Source organism: Capricornis sumatraensis, chromosome 22 (assembly GCF_032405125.1).
Source record: "Capricornis sumatraensis isolate serow.1 chromosome 22, serow.2, whole genome shotgun sequence".
Taxonomy (NCBI): domain Eukaryota; kingdom Metazoa; phylum Chordata; class Mammalia; order Artiodactyla; family Bovidae; genus Capricornis; species Capricornis sumatraensis.
Window position 1 is genome coordinate 13,663,193 of NC_091090.1, and position 17,486 is coordinate 13,680,678.

General features: G+C 41.8%; 1 protein-coding gene across 4 annotated transcripts in view; it reads right to left on the reverse strand.

Annotated features, from left to right (window-relative positions):
- The window catches only part of ILRUN (inflammation and lipid regulator with UBA-like and NBR1-like domains), a 100,478-nt gene extending 83,593 nt beyond the window's left edge, over window positions 1–16,885 (reverse strand). For all 4 annotated transcript variants that reach the window (XM_068994115.1, XM_068994113.1, XM_068994116.1 and 1 more), the window contains exon 1: window positions 16,570–16,885. In XM_068994115.1, coding sequence (XP_068850216.1) covers window positions 16,570–16,727 — 158 coding nt within the window. In that variant the 5' untranslated portion in view covers window positions 16,728–16,885. The remainder of the gene's footprint in view (window positions 1–16,569) is intronic.
- Window positions 16,886–17,486: the final 601 nt, after the last annotated feature.

Consider the following 17,486-nt stretch of genomic DNA (forward strand, 5'->3'; position numbering starts at 1 on the left):
CTGGAAGAAGAAAAAATGAGAGAGAGAATAGTTTCCACACTAAAAGGGCTCCCCAAAACTAAGCCTGATGTAAGAGAACACAGGCTGAAATGCATCACTGTCAAGTTTCAGGATACTGGGGACACAGCTAAGTTACTAAAAGCTTCCAAAGAGGGAAAACGCAGAATTCGAAGAACAAAGCACCAGGACAGCATCACATTTCAACATTTTCACTGAAAAACACAAGATAAAGGAACAATGCTTTCAAAAGTCTGAGAAAAATATTTCTAATCCTCAAGTTGCTACCTAAACAATCCTGGGGTATTAACTAAACATCAGAGCAAAATAGTTTTCAGAATATGAAAGTCAAATTTTATCTCCTCTACATTCTCTATTGGAAAAGGAAATGGCAACCCACTCCAGTGTTCTTGCCTAGAGAATCCTATGGACAGAGGAGCCTGGTGGGCTGCCGTCTATGGGGTCGCACAGAGTCGGACACGACTGAAGCGACTTAGCAGCAGCAGCAGCACTCTCTATAGAAAGTTTACAAATGGGGTCCAGGAAACTGAGGTTCTGACAAAGTGGGGGAAAATACGCAGCAGAGCAAGAGTTCTGCAGTCCAGTAGGCCAAACACTCTGCAAGAGACTTCTTCACAAAGATAAAACTGACAGCGGACACCTAAAGTGTCTCAACCTACTGAGAAGAGGTTTGTAATTGGTAGAGTTTGAGCGACTGAACTGAAAGAGTTTGAGGATAACTCAGTTTTTAAAAATCTGATTCCTATACAGAAAAAATAGAATTTTCTGTATATCCTGTATATAGATGTTGTATAGATGAACTGAGCTGTACATCTGGACTTAATAAATAAAGCATTTTAAATCTAAGATGGAGCAAACCAAAAAAGTAAGACAATTATCCCCCTTACAGCAGCAAAAGATTGTGCAGAAGAGGAAAAGGAATCCCAGCACACTAATGGCTCAAGTGTCAATGAGAATTTTAAATAGTTAAAAAAAAAACAAAACAACCAACACTGAAAACTGACTTAGATAATTAAAATGGGAGCATCAGAGAGGATTAATGTAACTAAAACTAACCATGTGCTGGGTACAGCTCTCAATCTTTACACATATTAATTTACCCAATCCTCAGATATAAACTGATATTATCCTTTAAATATAAGGAACCAATGCACAGAGACAATAAAATAACCTGCCAAAGGTCACACAGATAGTAAACAGTAGAAGCTTTGAACTTTGCTCTTCACAACACTGGCTCTCACAAAGTAACATTCTCATCTCCCTATAAAAGTCAACAGATAATGGTCAAAACAAAAAAAAATCAATAAATAGAGTGGTAAAAACCCAAAATTTGGTTTAAAGAATTTAAAAAGACTGCCTTTGGGGAATGAGACATACACACCAATGCAACAGAAGAAGCTCAAAACCAAGCCCAAATATACATATAAGCACAGCACTTCAAACCATTCAGGCAGGATGTGAATTTCACAATGAATGGGAAAACTGACTAATCATCTGAAAAACATGTTAGATATCAACCCTAGCACACTGTCCAATAAATTTCAGCTGTATAGAAGATTTATAAGTAAATTATGCAATCATAAAGAAAATAGATGTGAATAATTATATAAGAATTAAGTAGGGGGAGGATTTCTAAAAAGAAATCTTAGGAAAAGACTGCTAGATTCAACATCATAAAAATTCACCAAAAAAACCTGCTACATGGTTTTAAAAAATTATAATCAATGTTAAAAGACAAACTGGAGGAAAGGCAAGCATTTAATAAGCTATTTTCCTGAATATGCAAATGGCTCACACAAATCAATAAAAAACAAACAAACAGTAACAACCCAATAGAGGTGGAGAGAATACACACACAAGAGTCACAGAACAATATAAACGGCTTCAGTAAAGTTGGGGGGGGGGGGATACAAATGGCCAATAAGGATAAAGAAAGATGTCCCACCTCACTCAGAATTACAGCAATACAAGTTAACAAGAATATATATTTATCCTATCAGACCAGCAACTAAATGCTATTCTTCCATTGCTAAGAGGGTGGCAAAACAAGCACTCCTTGTATGTAGTAAAAATAAATATTGATACAATACGCTTCAAGTGAATTTGATACTGCCTATCAAAATTGAAATTGCCCATACACCTAGCCCCAGCAATCCCACTTCAAGGACTGCATCCGCAAGTTTGTATCAAGATACCTAATACCAAAGTAACTTTATATGACCAAGTACCTGTCCATCAGTAAGAAAGCAGCTAAACAAAATGTGGTCAGCCACAACTGAATACCATGCATCCATTAAAAAAAATAAAAAGATGGTACACATTGTGAAGTTAACTTAAGAACAGCCATGTCCAGTGTGATTCCCTCTGTGTGTGTGTATTTTAAAGCATGACAGGGATAAGACGTCTATATATGAGATGGTACACCAATATATCCTGCTCTCCCAGTTAAAAAGTCTTGACAACCGAGGTGAATGATGGACCTAAAACGGCTTGGCCTAAAGTCCACACTAATAACATGTCAACGTTTCTTTTAAAGCATTGAGCAGGGGCAAGTTTCTATATACCGGTAAAGGAATGTTGCGAAGCCTTTAAAAATAAAAGTGTAAGGAAGGGTTTCTGTGGTAGTTCAGTGGCTAACACTTAATCTTCCAAAGCAGGGGTGTGGGTTCAATCCCCGGCTGGAGAGCTAAGATTCCACATGCCTCAGGGCCAAAAACCCCAAACAGAAGCAATATCGAGACAAATTCAATAAAGATGTTGAAAATGATCCCATTAGAAAAACTATTTTAAAAAAAAGTAGAATCTTATTAAGAATGGAGAAATGGTCACAAGACTTTCTGTTGTTGTTGCTGTTGTTTGACTGGTTTTTTGTTTATTTATTTGGCTGTGCTGTGTCTTAGTTGCAGTATGCAGGCTCAGTAGTTGGGCAAATGGGCTTAGTTGCCCTGTGGCATGGGGGATCTTAGTTCCCCAACCACAGATTGAACCTCCATCCCCTGTATTGCAAGGTGGATTCTTAGCCACTGGACCACGAGGGAAGTCCCATAATAAGAGATTTTTAAAGTGAAAACAGATTGCAAATAGTGTGTATATGGGTTGAAGGGTATCCCCCTGAATTCATGTCCTCCCAGACTCTCAGAACCATAATCTTTGTAGATGTGGTCATAATAGATTTTCTTGTTTAGTTGCCAAGTTGTGTCTGACTCTTTTGTGACCCCATGGACTGTAGCCCACCAGGCTCCTCTGTCCAAGGGATTTCCCAGGTAAGAATACCAGAGTGGGTTACCATGTACTTCTCCAGGGGATCTTCCGGATCCAGGGATCAAACCTGAGTCTTTTACATTGGCAGGCGAATTATTTGCAGCCAAGCCACCTGGGAAACCCCATAATTAGGCTGGGCCCTAAATCCAACTGGCACACACACACACACGCACGCACATGGACAAAGGTCATGAGACTACTGAGACAGAAACGGGACTGAGGCAGCTACCAGCCAAGGAATACCAAGAAATGCCAGGAGCTATCAGAAGCTAAGAAGAGGTAAGGAAGAATTCTTCCCTAAGAACCTTTCAAGGGGGCATGACCCTGGTGATGCCCTGAATTCAGACTTCCAGCCTCCAGAGTAAGAGAATAAATTTGTTTTAAGCAACTTAGTTTGTGGTACTTTGTTATGGCAGTCCCAGAAACCTATACAGTGTGGAAAACACAACAATCAGGAGCACAGAGTCTGGTCCCAGGCTGCTTATATTTTAATCCCACCATTTATTACCCACATAACTTTAGGTAACCTCTTTAAGCTTACTCAGTCTCTAATTATTTTCTGTAAAATGAGGGTAACAGTATTTACCTCTTAGAATGTTTACGAACATTAAATTATATATTACGCTTAATCACTTAAAACAATACCCAGAATATGGCAAATACTCCACTTCTATAATGCAAACACAGGTACAAACACAGTAGCATTAGAAGGATATAGATCAAAAGGTTAAAACTGTTTATTTCTGAGTCCTGTAAGTATGGCTTATTTTTTTCTTTTTGGTACTTTCTAGCTTATATGTAACAAGATTTATGCCATAATAAAATTATTATTATTAAATTTTAAAATAAAAAGGCAGCAGTTCCCGGTTACAGTTGTATGCAAACTCTATCCATCAGCTAATGATTTCCACTACTCAAAGCCAGCTATCAAAGTATTTTTTTTTAAATTAAAAAGCAAAATTTACTTTAGAAGATAAAACACTGAAAAGCACTTAGAAGCACATGACTGTATCATTCAATCAATCATTAGTAAGCTGTTGCTGCACAATACGCTATGAATCACTGACCTCAAGCACAGTAAGTCAAGTTCCAACTCCTGGAAACACACTGCAGACTCAAGGCTCAAACATTTTAAGAAAACAGAACTGTTCATTTTTAAAGTGAGTCTTTTCAAACCCAGTACACAGTAAATTCAATGGGGCTGAGTTTCACATTTGGAATAAACTGCTACTCCTCTCATACGTTAACAAATCATTAAAAAAAAAAAATCATTAGAAAATCACTTACAAAATCAATTATCCTTCCACCAAGCAAAAAATGTATTAGCGTCATTTGCACAAGGTGGCTTAATAATGAGTTAAGTCTCAGACTTCCCTGGTGGTCCAGTGGTTGAGAATCCACCAGCCAAGGCACTTTGATCCTGCTCTGGGAAGATTCCACGTGCTGCAGAACAACAAAGCCCATGCGCCCCAGCTGCTGAGTCTGTGCCCTAGCGCCTGCGAGTCCAAACTCCCGAGGCCCTGGCGCCCTAGAGCCCATGCTCCGCAACAAGAGAAGCCACCTCGAGAAGCCCACACACCCGGACTAGAGAAAGCCTGGGCTCAGCCAAAGGTAAAACAAAGAATAAAATTTTTAAAAAAGAGCTAAACCTCTTTGGTGAGTTTTGGGTCCCTAAAAAGTTCAAATTATGAAGTGTGTTCTCTAACAATACCTCATGAGTAAATTCAGTCAAGCACACTACTAGATGCTCTTAATACATCAAAACAAAGGTTTAATATGGAATCACTAGATGAGAATCTGTTAATACAGCGAAGGAACTTTACTGTATTTGAAGAGACCAAATCCACCACTGCATGGGGTTTTTTTGTTGTTGCTACTTTTTGTTGGTTTTTACTATGTTTTTTCTTATTGAAGTATAGTTGATTTACAATGTATTAATTTCACCATTGCACTGTCAACTTAAAAAGTGTATCTATTTCATCAGCGTATCCAAGTACCTTGATAGCTAATTCAGTACCCACCGAAGCTAAAGAGGTGCAAGAGATATGGTACTCACTACTCTGGATAGGAAGAAGTATTATTCAAACAGCAACACCACTATCCAAAATTTCTATACACATTTAATTTTTTATATGCATATACAAATATACGAACTTCCCTGGTGGATTAGTGGTAAAGAATCCACCTGCCAATGCAGGAGACACAGTTCGATCCCTGGGTGAAGAAGATCCCCTGGAGAAGGAAATGGCGACCCATTCCAGTATTCTTGCCTGGGAAATCTCATGGAGGAGACTAGTGGGCTACAGTCCATGCGGTTGCAAAAGAGTCGAACACAACTTAGTGACTAAACAACAACACATAGACACACTTGCATAAAAATTACCTGTGTACATGTACAAAAGTCTGTAGACAAAATTTTCTAAAGGGTACAGAAGAAATAGCAGTGGCTACACCTAGAAAGGAGAGGGGATTTTGCGTTTCACTATTTATCCAGAGGTTGCAAATAAGCGGCCCAAAGACCGTATCCCACCTACAGAGGTCCTTTATTTGGCCCTCACAGTGTTTTAAAAATACTTAAAATGGTTGCCAACAGCTGAAAATGAGGAAATTTCCCATAAAAATCTGAATTTCTGGCTTCTCTTGAAAAACTGAAAAAAATCAAACATGAGGCCCCATCCAATGGCAAAGTTTGGCTTAAGTTACACACCTCCTCTTTACAAAAGGCAAGTGCTTTCTAGCTCACATATACGTCAGTTGTTCATGTCCATAAGCACTTTAGTTTGCAATTCCTGTTTAGACCCTTCTATACTACTTACTTGGAGGAGGAAATGGCAGCCCACTCCAGTGTTCTTGCCTGGAGAATCCATGGACAGAGGAGCCTGGCGGGCTGCAGTCCGCGGGGTCACAAGAGTCGGACACGACTTAGCAACTCCACCACCACCACCAGCACACTGCTTGCTATGCTCTTTAAGTTCTTCCTCAATATGGAAGCCCTCCACTATGAAGGGCCTCCCTGATGGCTCAGTGGTGAAGAACCTGCCTGTGAATGCAGGAGCCAGGGGTTCGATCCCTGGTCCAGGAAGATCCTACATGCATGTCACGCTCTAGAGCCCTCAAGCTCCAACGAGAGAAGCCACTACAATGAGAGGCTCGGTGCACACTCCAATGAAGAGCACAGCTAAACATGAAAACTTTGAAAATATGCATATAATGGCACAGATCCAAGAGAACTTTACAAAGTTTACAAAATACTTTTTCCATTCATATCTACATAACTACAAATGTTACCTAATTTTGAATAACACATTCTCTCATAAACTGACTACAAAGGATATTTAGTACAAGGAGACAGGCCTGGAAAGGCAGATATATAATATGGTGGAAGCAACCTATAGAGGGTTCAAATTTCTTCCAGAAACGATATTTTTGTGGCTACTTAAATTTTAATTTGCTTTCATGTCATGTACACCCAAATTAAACCTACAAACAAAAAAGCCTGAAAGGAAGCTTAGTTTATAGAACTTGTTCCTTCTAACAGCACCAGATTTCAAGACTTCCAAACAAACAAAATATTTACTCTCATCTACTTCAGGCAAGTATTTATTAGTACTTTAACAAGTATTTATTGAGCACCTACACACACACAGCATTGCATCGGATGCTTAGGGAGAAACAAAGGCTGCTAGGCGACATGTTCCTCTCCAGGGTGTGCATTATACATGATATCTGTGTGTTGCAAAGAATTGTATATAATGTTAGTAAAAAGGCAAGAGTGGAGTTCAGAGAAGACAGCACTACCAAGAATTAATGTCCCAATTAAAAAAAAAAAAGGATTTCATGAGGTATAAAGAGGAAATAATAGCATTCTAGGTAGAAGAAAAAAGTCAAAAGTTGGAAAAGCCAAAGCATGTGTGGCAAATAAGCAGGCGGCCAGCTTGAAAGGGGCAGAGAGGAGCAGAATATCCATCACAAAAGACATGCCAGCTGGATCACTCTAAGGAGAGTTCTGAAGTCAAGGTAAAAGCTCTCTACCTGGCTGGCAACCAAGCCCAAAGGTTTCTGAGAAAGGAAGGGCCCTGATCAAAGCTGTGATTCAGAAAGACTGACCTAGTACTGGGATATCCACGAAACAGACTGGAGGAGGAGAGCCTGGTGTAAAACACCAGTTTGGAGACTATTCCAATGTTACCCTGTTAAAGTGGTAATATAATCTATCAACTAAAGTGATGCCAAGGAGAATGGAAAAGACAGTTGGGAGGTGCACTGCAGAGTGGAAATGAACTGGATTTGGCAAATGATCTGGGGTGTTCAGGAAGGAGAGGGCACGGGAAATGACTCAGTTTGCAGCTTCTGTCTGGAAGACCACTGGAGCTGTTAACAGAACGGAGAAAAGTCAGAAAAAGTTGAAAGACTGGGGGTAGTCTAGAGGGGACTGACCTTTTCAACATACATTTAGTTTTGGGTGCCAACAGAACATGCATAAGTTTTTTACCCAAACAGAAAACCATGCACACATTTCTTGACCAAGTTTCAGTGGCGGGCAAAGATAGTAAAGTACATACTAAATAAAATTAAAGGATATATTTAGTGCAGAGTCACTGAGAAGCCAGTTACAGAGCATATGATATGACAAAATTAAACTACAGAATACAGATGGATTCCTACCTCAACAAAATGCAAAAATGAACTAAAAATGGATCAGTGACCTAAATATAACAACTGAAGCCATAAGATTCTTAGAAAACAGAGGTAAATCTTCACGACTTTGGATAGGCAATGAATTATTAGCTGTAACACCAAAAGCGCAAGCAGCAACAAAAAATTAAACTTGGCCTCATTAAAGTTAAAAACATTTATGCACTAAAGGACATTAACGAGAAAATTTTAAAGACAATCCGAAAACCTGGAGAAAATATTTGCAAATCATATCTGATAAGGGTCTAATATATCCAGAATATATAAAGAACTCTTATAACCAAACAATAAAAAGACAGTCCAGTTAGAAAACCAGCAAAGGACTTGAACAGATATTTCACCAATAAAAATATACAAATGGCCAACAAACATATAAAAAGACATTCAATATGATGAGTAATCAGAGAAATGCAAATCACTCTCACAGAGAGGTACCACTTCAGACTCACTTTAATATAAAAATGGCATACAAGTGTTAGCAAGTTTGTAGAAAAATTGCTACAGACTCTCAACCTTGCTAGAGGAATGTATCAGATTGCTGCAAAAGTAACTGCGGTTTGGCTCTGTTGAATTCTGATGTTTGATATTGGAATACATTCTTAAGTAAAGGTGGTTATGTTTAATGCACATTTCTTGCTTCACTTTTCTTGCTAATGACTTGCTGTTTATTTTACATTTATTTTAGACTACAGAAATGTTAGATAAAAAGCAAAGTCAAGCGATTTTCTTATTCAAGTTCAATATGGGTCATAAAACAGTGGAGACAACTCTCAACATCAACAATGCATGTGGCCCAGGAACTGCTAGCAAACATACAGTGCAGTGGTGGTTCAAGAAGTTGTGCAAAGGAAACGAGAGGCTTGAAGAGGAGGGGCATAGTGGCCAGCCATCAGAAGCTGGCAATGACCAACTGACAGATCAAAGCTGATTCTCTTACAACTACAGGAGAAATTGCTGTCGAACATTCTATGGTCGTTTGGCATTTGAAGCAAATTGAAAAGGTGAAAAAGCTGGGTAAGTGGGTGCCCCTTGAGCTGCCCCAAATAAAAAATTCAGTGTTTTGAAGTGTCTTCTTTTATTCTGTGCACCAATGAACCATTTCTCAGATTGTGACATGTGATGAAAAGTGAATTCTAGGGCTTCCCTGGTGGCTCAGTGGTAAAGAATCCACCTGCAAAAGCAGGAGACGCAGGTTCGATCCCTGGTCCAGAAAGATCCCATACATGTCAGGGAGCAACTAAGCCTGTGCACCACGACCATTGAGCCCGTGCTCTAGAGCCCGGGAGCCGCAACTACTGAAGCCCGTGCACCCTAGAGTCCATGCTCCCCAACAAAAGAAGCCACCGCAATGAGAAGCCTTGCACCGCAAGGAGAGAGTAGCCCCTGCTTGCCCCAAAGAGAGAAAAGCCAACACAGCAATGCGGACCCAGCACAGGCAACAAAGTACATAAATAAAAGTTTTTAAAGTGGATTGTATACAACTGGTGACGATCGGCTCATGCCTGGGGAGAGAAGCAGCTCCAAAGCCAAACCTGCACCAAAAAAAGGTCGTGGTCCCTGTTTGGTGGTCTGCTGCCAGTCTGATTCACTACAGCTTTCTGAATCCTGGCGAAACCACTACATTTGAGAAGTAGAGACGTTTGCTCAGCAAATGGATGAGATGTACTGAAAACTGCAACACCTACAGCCAGTCTTAGGTCAACAGAAAGGCCCCAATTCTTCTCCATGACAACGCCTCACCACAGGTCACACAACCAACGCTCCAAAAGTTGAATGAATTGGGCTACGAAGTTCTGCCTCATCCGTCATCTGACCTCTCACCAACCGACTACAACTTCAAGCATCTCAAAAACTTGTTACAGGGCAAATGCTTCCACAACCAGGAGGAGGCAGAAAACGCTTTCCAAGAGTTCACTGAATCCTGAAGCTCAGATCGTTACAAACTTGGAAACAAACTTATTTCTCATTGGCAACAATGTGTCGATTGTAGTGGTCCCTATTTTGATTAACAAAGATGTGTTTGAGTCTAGACAGTCTGAAACTGCAATTACTTTTTCACCAATCTAATAAATGACTCAGCCACTGTGGAAAACAGTTTGGTGGCTCCTCAAAAAGTTAAACATAGAATTACCATATCACCACTATGTATATATCCAAAGAACTGAAAATAAGTACTCAAACAAATACATTAAAACTCATATTCATAGCAGTTCTATTCACAATAGCCAAAAGGGGGAAATGGCTCAAAATGTCCACCAACAGATGAATGGACAAACTGCGTTTATACACATACAATGGAATATTACACAGCCATTAGTGGTCACTAAGTTGTGTCTGACTCTTGCAACCCCATGGACTGTAGCCTGCCAGGCTCCTTGGTCCATGGAATTCTCTAGACAAGAACACTGGAGTGGGTTGCCATTTCCTTCTCCAAGGGATCTTGCCAACCCAGGAATCAAACCTAGGTCTCCTATATTCAGGCAGATTCTTTACCGACTGAGCTACAAGGAAAGTCATGTAGCCATTAGAAGGAATGAAGTACTGATGGATATTAGACACAACACAGATGAAGTCTGAAAGAAGTCACACACAAAAAGGAAAAATATTTTTATTCCATTTATATGAAATATCCAGAACAGGTACATCCATAGAGAAAGAATTCAGACTGCCAGAGGCTGGGTGGAGAAAGGAATAGGAAACAACTTCTTAGTGGGTGTGGGGTTTCCTTCTGGAGTGATGAAAATGTTTCAGCTAGATAAAGGTATGGTTGCACGTCATGAATACACTAACTGCCACTTAAATTGTTCACTTTACCATGGTTCAATTTTAAGTTAATTTCACCACAATTTTTAAAAAATCAATATTCCAAAGCAAAAATAAAAACAAGCTCCAGCTCTTGTTCACTTCTGATCCCATTAACCACATTCTTGCCAAGCCAATCATTCAGACAGCTCTGTCCACTTGCTCCTTCCTGGTTTCACTCAGGAAACCTAACATGACACAACTTTTCCATCAATTCAAATCCCCCAACCATGTCAAACCCTCTAAGAAACCTGCCCATAGTAAGCAGTCAATATTTGTGAATCGCTGGTTCTGTCGGATTCAGTCCATCCCTACCAGTTCTGAAGCTTTCCTCTGTTAATTCAGAATCAATATATAAATGTTTCTTCCTTATTATCCCCAAGCTTTTTTTCTCTCTTAGTTTCAGGCATGTTCTTTCCCTACTAGAGAGCAAATGATGATAGAGGCTGTCTCCTGCTTTGTATTACACCATCTACCAGGGTCCATCCAAAATATATTTGTTTAAATACTGTCTGGTTGAGGGAATTCTTTGGTAGTCCAGTGGTCAGGACTTGGCGCCCAGATTCAGTCCCTGGTCAGGGCACTAAGATCCCACAAGTCATGTGGCCAATAAATAAATAAATAAATACTGTCAGGTTGAGTTTTTGCTGTTATGTGCTAAACAAATTGGGGTGGGGAGCTGGAAGACAAGAGGTGGTAAAGAAACACCTCCACCCACCCTAGCTATAATGGAGACTAGTTCTGACTTGATATATAATCAGAAATGCAAGTCTCACAGCAACTGAACAGTACAGGACAACAGGTAGCTTTTACTATCCTTTTAAAACTAAAAGGAATCTGGATGTACTATTTCTAAACTATTTTATACTACACCCAGAGTCTCAACCTTTTAGTGGGGAAGAAAGCCCAAAGCAAGAACTCCCAATCTTCTTAAAAATACAACAGTGTGGACAACACTCTATTACGTTATGCAACTCTTCTGACTGTTTCTAAAGCTGCTGCTTGGAAGACATTTTTAAAGGAAACCATCATTAACAAGTTTTAATCTGTCATAAAGGGACTTCTAGATTCATACGTATACACCAAAGAGTTCATCAGAAACTCATTTAGCATACACGTGACTGAGAAATGGATCTCAATCACGCAGGGGAAGCACGGTGAGACCAGAGAAGTACACCTGATTTTCACCTCTAGGTTCTGATTCCACTTCATTGCACAGCGGTTATACCTTCCTGTTACCCAGAACAGTACCTCTGACAAAGTTGAAAGTCTACAGGACATTATTTAACAAAAGTTTTTCCCTGAGTTATTTTTCTAAAAAAACATCTGTCCCATCCATAATGGGTGCATGCAGTCTTCCAAAAAATAAACACTGCTTCCTGAAGCTACCTGGAGGTAACCTAGGATGCTGTAACACCCAAACTGCAAAGCACTAGCCTAATGAATGCTGTTATTTAGTTGCTAAGTCATGTCCTGCTCTTGTGAGACCCTACAGACTGTAGTCTGCCAGGCTTCTCTAGGTCCATGGGATTTTCCAGGCAACGATACTGGAGCAGGTTGCCATTTCCTTCTCCAGGGGATCCCTCTGACCCAGGGATGAAACCTGCGTCTCCTGCACTGGCAGGTGGAGTCTACCACTGGCCACCAGGGAAGGCTAGCCTAATGAATAGGAGGGACAGAACAACCAACACTGTCTATATGCTCGTCAAAGATAATTAACTTATCTCTATAATGAGAAATAGGGCTTTCTCAGCTGGTAAAGAATGCACCTGCCAATGCAGGAGACACGAGAGAAGTAGGTTTGATCCCTGCGTCGGGAAGATACCCTGGAGTAGAAATGGCAACCTCCTCCAGGATTCTTGCCTGGAGAATCCTATGGATGGAGGACCCCGGTGGGCTACAGTCCATGGGGTCACAAAGAGTCGAAAACAACTGAAGTGACTTTAGCATGCATGCATAGTAAGAAATAACTTCCATGTTAATGTCCTCTTAAAAAACCTAGAAGGGTTATTTGCCTCTTGTCACAAATGCTAAAGAATAATTCACCTTGAAAACATAACAGAGACAAATGACTTAGAGGGAACACAACTGAATTTAAAATCTTATGCTGCACTAAACTGTACCTTTAAAACTGATTAAAAACGGTAAGTTTTATGTTATGTATATCACACCACAATTAAACTCTGCTCTCAATCCTGTTGGTTTTTGTTGAGGAAAAAAAAAAATCTATCAGATTACATTAAAGGACAAGAAACCATTAAATTGAATGTTTTTAAATTATGTATGGTTGAAAACTTCTAGTGATTTGTATTAATAGAGGCTTTCTGACCTTTTAAGGAAGGTGTTTATTAGATATTCATCTCCAAGAAGGACACAAACAAATAAAAAAGCTTAAATTACAGTAAGAAAGATTTAGTTTTGACATAATTCTAACTAGCAAGGTAATTAAACACTACAATAAGGTACCATGCAAATCTCTGCCCTTGAAGATTCAAGAATAAGCTACTTGGAAAAGCTAAATGCAATCTTGCAGGAAAAACTGGAATGAACCAGAGAATCTTAAGCCAGCTTCCAGTTTCAGAATTCCAAGTTCTATACTCACAGCCTAATAGTGTCTTCAGAAGACATTCCACCTATAGAAAGTTATTCTAATATACAAATCATCCCAGTTTGGCTTCAGATATTGGGTTCCTTCACAATACCATTTATGTACTTTAGATACTCAGGAACTGAAAATTGACTACTTTTGTTAAGAGGCAGTTCCACCAATCTCTGGCAACATAGCTGCCAGCTCAGGTATAAACAGTACAAAACTGAAATAATACTGGGTTCTAAATTAAATAGAAATACCTACATAGTACACATCCAACCAAAGACTTTAAAAAAAAAAATCTGTTTACACGGTAGGTAATTTATAAGACCAAAACACTCAATTTTGTCAGTTTTCAACAGTTTCTTAAAAAGTTGCTGGTTAACAACAGAAAATAAATTCTTACTTTTGAAAACAAATACATGGTCTTTCCAAATAGGGTTTCATTTTAGATTACTCATTTTAAGCCTTCAGTTTAAAACTATTATTTTTATTTTACATTTTTTTAAACCATCACTAGACAACTGAATGGCGGTTATTTATTACAACCCAAAATAGGCAGGAAGTCACAGGTTAATCATCTCAAACTCAACAGGTTAACCACAGCAATTTGAGAGAGGTTTTGGCAACCTGTATCAGGACTATCTCAAAAGTTTTCAAAGTCAGACATTAAATGACACTTAAAAACAATACATTTCTAGACCTTGGATATTTATATTTAACACACAAATATTTTGACCAAGTATGCATTCATGTATGTATTTTATTTTAGCTAGACTTTATCAATTATAATTAGTATTTGTTTAAAATAAAAATCTAACAAGACAAATTTAGCCAGGTCAACACTGGAATCAAAACACAATACTGGATTATGAAGCTAACTGCTTTCATTGGAAAAAGAATAACAAGCCTTACTTCCTTTCATTCACAAATTTTTCACTTTATAATCAAAGAAAATAAATAACATATGACTTTCACAGTCAAAAAAATAGGTAATGTACTTACAGCTGAGTTATCACTTAATAGTCTGAATTCTTAAGCAGCTACTGACTTCTAACTGCTTTAGAACCAGAATACATTTTTAATGGCTCACTCCTTCGCTCAGAAATGTATCACACCTTGTTTTACACAGAGATAACATCTTCTCAGAACACATGCTACTCAGTCACTAAGCTTAATAATTTTTAGATAAAATTCAAATAAAAATTTTATAATGCAACCATAATTTTTTTTTCCTCATCCACACTGAGCCTCACCTTTCACAACACTTAAAAACAATCTTAGACATTAAACACATATACCTCAAGCATATAAAATTCATTACATTGTTCTTGTAGCCATAATAATTGGACTAATAAATACTGACTCTAAAAAACTAAAAACTTATTAGGGTGGGATTTAAATGGCACAACTCACAAGAGGGTAGGGAGAAATAATGATTTCTACCAAACTGGCAGCAACAATATGCCAAGTTTCCTATGCTGAACTAGTGTAAACAGGAAGAAAAGGACCTGGGGGTGGGAAGCAGGCAGGCAAGGGCACAACCCTCCTCAAGACATAGCTTTACTTCCAAATTTCACCAGGGTAATACCTCTGTTCAGTGTTTTCAATAGCCCCTGCCACACTCTATGAAACACACAGGCTGGTGCTCAGAAAACGACTGGAAGCTGTAGTCCCTGTTGGGCATAAAAGTCCAACAGGGGATAGAAATACTTCTAAACATCTAGGCAGTCAACCCCACTGTTACTATATCAACTTTAAGGATGAAACAACAGGAACCACCAATGAACCACAAAAATATTCACACATCACCTTTGGAGCCACCACAGCTACAAAACTCTCATTTATGATGAGCACCACTCAGGATAGGGTTGGATGAGAAAGGGGATAAAGACAAAGCTTACAGACTCCTTTTCTGGCATTGCTTGAGGCATCAAGTAGACACGGAATAAAGGGGAGCCTGGCTCTGTAAGTCATGCCAAAAGAAACAAGATTCCACATGCCAGGGGACTGAGTGCCCAACACAGAGAGCAAAGGGCAATCATCTCATGGCTTTCTGACCAAAGAAAGATGAGCTGCTTCACCTGAAATCCTTTCAAAGGAAGTCTAATGGTCTCCACTTCATCACTCACCTTGAGTGAACTCGACAAGCCCTCCTCAGAGAACAAGGGGAAACTTGGCTACCAGAAATAGCAAGTGCTCCACCCAAAACCAAGAAACACCCCTGTAGTCGAAGTTATCACGGCCCTCTACCCCAAATCAGTCTTCTACAAGAAGACTCCAAGCCAAAAAGTCAAGTTCTCCATTTTCCCAAACGGCTAACAACCCAGCATTTTTTTTTCCCCGTAAGTGCCTGAGATAAGCCCCTCTCGCTTCCCGCACTCTGGAGCCCAGAGCTCCAATCCCGTCAGAAAAGTTCCCTCCCGCAGGACAACCTCCTCTCCTTCACTTTTATTCACGTTTTCCCCAGACCCTGCCCCCCGGGTCTAGCACGCCCGGTCCTCCATTAGTAGATCCCACCCCTTCCCGGGCACAGCTCTTCGGAAAGTCCTCTTTCTTATCCTACTCACTTGTCCTTCCCTGTAAAGTTTTCCCCTTTTTCCTGTCTGTCCTCGAATGGAGACACACACTTTAATAAGAGAGACGCACACAAATGATCTGTTCTCAGTTCTTAACTCCCAAGTCTCACCCGCGCGCCAGGTTCTGCCTGCCCACGGCACCCAATTCTCTCCCAGAGTTTCCCCTCAACCCCCGTCATCTTCAGCCTCTAACTCCATACCCCAAGCTTTTTTTCCACTCCGCAAATTCGGATTTTCCGCTTTACTTTTAGCCAACACCACGGCCCCCTTGTTCCCAGGTGGACCCCGTTCCTCGATGCTCAAGCCCTTTTCCTCCTCTTCCCACGTTCCTCGGCCGCTAACAACACTCCTCCGAACCTCAGCACCAGCCCCCCGACCTCCCTTCCGCCTCTCCTGCCCTCCGTGGCCCCCCAACTCTCCTCCTATGTCCCCCTCTAGCCCTGCTTGGGCCCCTAATTCCTCCCAGGCCCCGAGGGCTCCCCACACGCCCTCCCCGCCCCTGGAGAGGGGTGTCCCTCAGAGCCCGCCCGGCCCGCCCTGCCGCCGAGCTCGGGTGTCCCTTCCCTTCCCCTCGGGGCCCCGAGGCCGCTGCCAGAGGCTGGCGCGGCGGCGGAGCCGGCTCACCAGTTGGTCATGTCCAGGAAGAAGGCGCAGCCGGCCGGGTTGAGCTGGAAGCCGAGCAACCGCTGAAACTCGGAGATGAGCACGTCCTTGTCCGTGGTGCCCAGGCAGCTGAACTTCTGCATCAGCTCGGGGTCCAGGTCCACGTCCATACCCTCCATGGCTGGGGCCGGACACTCGCTTCCCCGCCTCCTCACAACCAAGCAGCCGCCGCGCCGCCGGGCCCGGGGACCGGGAGGGGGCCCGCTGCTAGCTGGCGCCGCGAGCCCGCTCCGCTGAGGTAGGCCCCGGGCCTCTCACCGCCTCATCGGGGTAAACTCTCTCAGCCGCTCACTCGCTCTCGCGCTCCCCCCCCTCCCACCCCCCCCGGCGCCGCCGCCTCCACCGCCGCCGCCTCTAGCTGCGCCGCCGCCTCCGCCTCCTCCCGCGCCGCGCCCACTGCGCAAGCGTCGCCTGCCTAGGCCCCGCCCCTTCCTCTCGGAGGCCCGCCCTCAGTGGCGTCACAACCCCGTGACGTCCCCCGCGTGACCTCACCACGGTGGGGCGAGGGGGCGGGCGGAAGGAAGGAGGAAGGGGAAGGCCAGGAGGCGCGAGGAGGTGACTCCCGGCCTGACCTTTTCCTCGCCCCGCCCCTACACTGAGGAGGAGGAGTTAAAACCTCGGGCTTGAGCAGTGGGGAAAGCTGGGGGCTCTTGGTCTACGACTGTGCGAGCATTTTGGAGATGAGGAAACTGAAGTCGGGAAAGAAACTAGAGACCAGGACGAGATCCAAGTACCAGATTGCACGCAGGACCCATTCTTCTTCGCAGCCAGGGCTTTGCCCCTCGCGCTGGCAGGGCTTGTTTGCATGTTTCTAGAGCTGCTTTTGCAGAGGGATAATGCCCTGAATAGTTGGTTGCCGGCCACACACTTGGTGGCAC